This window comes from Penaeus chinensis, chromosome 32, assembly GCF_019202785.1.
Source record: "Penaeus chinensis breed Huanghai No. 1 chromosome 32, ASM1920278v2, whole genome shotgun sequence".
In the NCBI taxonomy this organism is placed as follows: domain Eukaryota; kingdom Metazoa; phylum Arthropoda; class Malacostraca; order Decapoda; family Penaeidae; genus Penaeus; species Penaeus chinensis.
Genome location: NC_061850.1, coordinates 30,426,538 through 30,429,722, shown reverse-complemented (window position 1 = coordinate 30,429,722; position 3,185 = coordinate 30,426,538). Strand labels below are relative to the sequence as shown.

The 3,185-nt window shown below is 51.5% G+C and overlaps 1 protein-coding gene across 3 annotated transcripts in view; it reads right to left on the bottom strand.

Moving 5' to 3' along the window:
• Positions 1–580: 580 nt before the first annotated feature.
• Positions 581–3,185, bottom strand: part of LOC125042629 (ski oncogene-like) — a 147,648-nt gene continuing 145,043 nt past the window's right edge. For 2 of the 3 annotated variants that reach the window (XM_047638391.1, XM_047638395.1), the window contains 3 exons: positions 2,848–3,127; positions 2,506–2,732; positions 581–2,341 (listed from right to left, as the gene is read on the bottom strand). In XM_047638391.1, the coding sequence (XP_047494347.1) occupies positions 2,192–2,341; positions 2,506–2,732; positions 2,848–3,127 (657 nt within the window). In that variant the 3' untranslated portion in view covers positions 581–2,191. The remainder of the gene's footprint in view (positions 2,342–2,505; positions 2,733–2,847; positions 3,128–3,185) is intronic. The other variant, XM_047638394.1, reaches the window with a different exon arrangement.

The following is a 3,185-nucleotide window of genomic DNA, read 5'->3' as shown; positions in this document are numbered from 1 at the left end:
ATTTACTCTTACATTCACACACACACAAAATGAAACATTGGTGCTTAAAACATGTATGCATAAATACTTTAGTGTTCGAGTGGGTTCTCCTTTATTTTCCGTAGCATTATCTTAATTTCACTTATAATATTGTTCACAATAGGAGTTTGCGTCACACGGCGAACTCTATACTTATGCCCTCTTTCGTTTTCCTTTGTACCTTGTAACTGCATTCTAATGGTCTCCAAGCAATTCTTCCATCGAGGGCATAATCAGGTGTTCAGCATAAACTTTTTCATATTTTGTGTGACTGCAGTAGGCTTAACGAAAGAACGGTCATGATATGTACTTTTTTTTTTTTATAAATTGGCATTACTGTTACTTAAATTTCTGTAATTGTTATCAGATATGTTATACACCTTCATCTGTAGGACTCATTCCCAGACAAATGTCAGTACAGTATTTTGATAAATGTAATAAAATAGTTTTGAGGTACAGATGTTTCCTATGTAAAGCAATATTTACTAATAAAATAATTGTACATCAAGTTGATTGATTTTACCCTGTTTTTTGTTCTAATTGAGGTAAATGAAGAACACTGTATTTGACACAATTTTACTTAGAGTGCCACCCATTGAGTATAACAAACAAATTCAGTTTTTGAAGAATGTCACATCTGCGGAACTGACTGGAGTGTGTCTCAGCGGGAGTGTGCCGCAGTGTATCCGCCTGGCTGTGTGGTGGTGGTTCTGCCTGGCGACGATGGTGGTGGTGATGCTTGGCGATGGGAAGGTGTGACGCAGGGCTCAGCCAAACGGTCATCATATGCCGCGGACATTACATGTCCGCTGCATCACAACCTTCCCACGCACTGTACTGTGGCTGACTCACCTCACACTCTGCTCACCAGTCACCCACAGCTCTGACACCAGGGAAAGTGGTGGTCACGGTGGGTGGCCGGTGGGCAGCCTACACTGGCAGCTACAACATAAGGGCCCATGACAGGTGCAGTACATCCGTCATGGCTAACATGGGGGACAGTTCTACCAAAAATAATAAATCCTAGACCAAGCTTTGCTTGACGAATCACCTAAATAACCTTATGTACTTATTACAAACAAATGACGGGTAAGTTAGGGGGGCAAGATGAACTTGGCACGGACCGCCAGGCCAGGGTGGTGTGGTGGGAGAGGGGGTGGGTGGGTGGGAGATGCTGACACCTCCACCCACGCACGCACTGCTGCACGTGTACTAGCATAGTAGAGAATTATAAATAACATAATAGTGAATGATTTTATCATTACACATATCAATAATTAACTAGTTACATAGATGAACACAAATAAGCGGCCGAAAAGAACGCCGTGACCGAAGGCCCTCACTGGTACAACTATAAATCTCTTAAGTGGCAACAATTTTTTAAGCGCCTCTGCGCCAAAGTTTTGTGGGTCTCTGGTCACGGCGCTCAGCAGGCGCTCCACCAACGTGAGATGCTTCAAGCACATCTGACTCGATTCAGCACTGCATAGCTGACGCGGGTACGGTCATCACTGGGGTGGTGCGGGCGTGCGTGGTTATAAAGTTGGCAGCAGCAGGGCTGGAGTGAACCAGAGCTGGAATTACACCAGCCTGGTCTACGACACTTCCACCCACTACTCACCAGGCAGTTGGCTTACCACAAAGTAAACCAATTAAATAATTATTCTTTTTTATATTTAACCATCCCAACAAGCAGAATCTTTAACTTATGCGTTTGTACTTGCTTTTCTGGACCCTGGAGGGCAGTGACACCCCACAGGGCCCCCAGAGCGTCCTGGTGCCGGGGCGGCGCCACACAGCCTCTGAACACCAGAGGGGCAGCGGCCCCACATGAGCACCATGTACGGCCGGTGGCACCACCCGACACACGGCTGTGGCGTAGCACCAAGTGAGACCCGTGCGGTGAGTACGGGCTGAGATCATGGCGCGGACCCCACCCTACCTCGCCGCTGGCACGCACCTGCGGCACACACCGAGCAGGGGGGGGCGGCCACCCGCAGCCACAAGCACGTTGTGACTACGAGTCCGCAGCAGCAGCCTGGGCCCAGGTGCCTAGCATCAGCAGCAGCAGCAGCAACATACAGGCAGCCTGGACGGCACATGAGCGCCACATTTGTACTGCGACCATCTCTGCGGTACTGGGAACAGCACGAGCCAGTGCTCAGGCGGCGGCCTAACACGTGTCGGTGACGTCGCAGGGCTCAGTCTTGACAGGGGAGGTGGGCGCTATCACAGATGGGGTTGGGCGTGGGCGCAGCTCAGCACGCAAGGCCCGCAGCTCGCCCTCCATCGCGCAAACCTTCTGGCGGAGCTGATCTTCCTCCTGGAGCGGGAGACAGGGAGGTCATTAGATTTTGTTCGTCAAGCATGAATATCTAATGCTTTAAAATATAAATCAAAACCTGTCTAGTTCTGAGATCAATGGACTTTACTTACTAGTTCCATTACTTGAAACAAGCGCACCTAATCACTATTTTCAGTTCTCACCTTGGTATCACGAGTAACGTTTATAGACAGAAGTTGATTGCGTAGGCTGGCCACGGCATGATTGTGGTCACGAGTCTGCGCATCGAACCGTTGTCTGAGGGCAGCATTTTGGCGCTCCTGAGCCGCCAGCCGCGCAGCCAGGTCGGCCACCAGCTGGGCCACTTTGCTGGCTGCAGCTCGGTCGCTCCAGCCCCTTAGCAGTGCCTCCGCCTCCTCCACCGTTTCACCTGAAATGTTCAACCAAACACTTGAGTTTTGTCGCCTTTTTATGCAAGCTTATTTTCCTCCAGCAAGTTATGTTTCTCTACCGCCAAACTCGAACGAACCGGCGACGGAACTCACTTCGGTTGCTGACGGATCCAACGGAGTCTGTGTCGGAATCGGTGGTGGACAGCTCGAGTTCGGGGTGTCGGCTGCTCGTGTCGGGGCTGCACACCTTCCTGGGGGACTGCGGCGGCTGGTGCGTCGGGGTGGCTCTGAGGTGCGGCGGCGCGCTCGGGGTGACGGCGGCGGCGACGGCGGCGGCGTTGGGCGTGGAGCGCTGGAGACACATCGGCGTCGGCGAACACTCGCGCTTTATGCACTCCACGTCGACGCCTCTTTCTAGCTGCTGCTGCTCCTGCTGCGGGAAAGGCAAGGGCGTTCAGTGGCAGGCCAGGGTATATTCCGTGCGCCAGGGC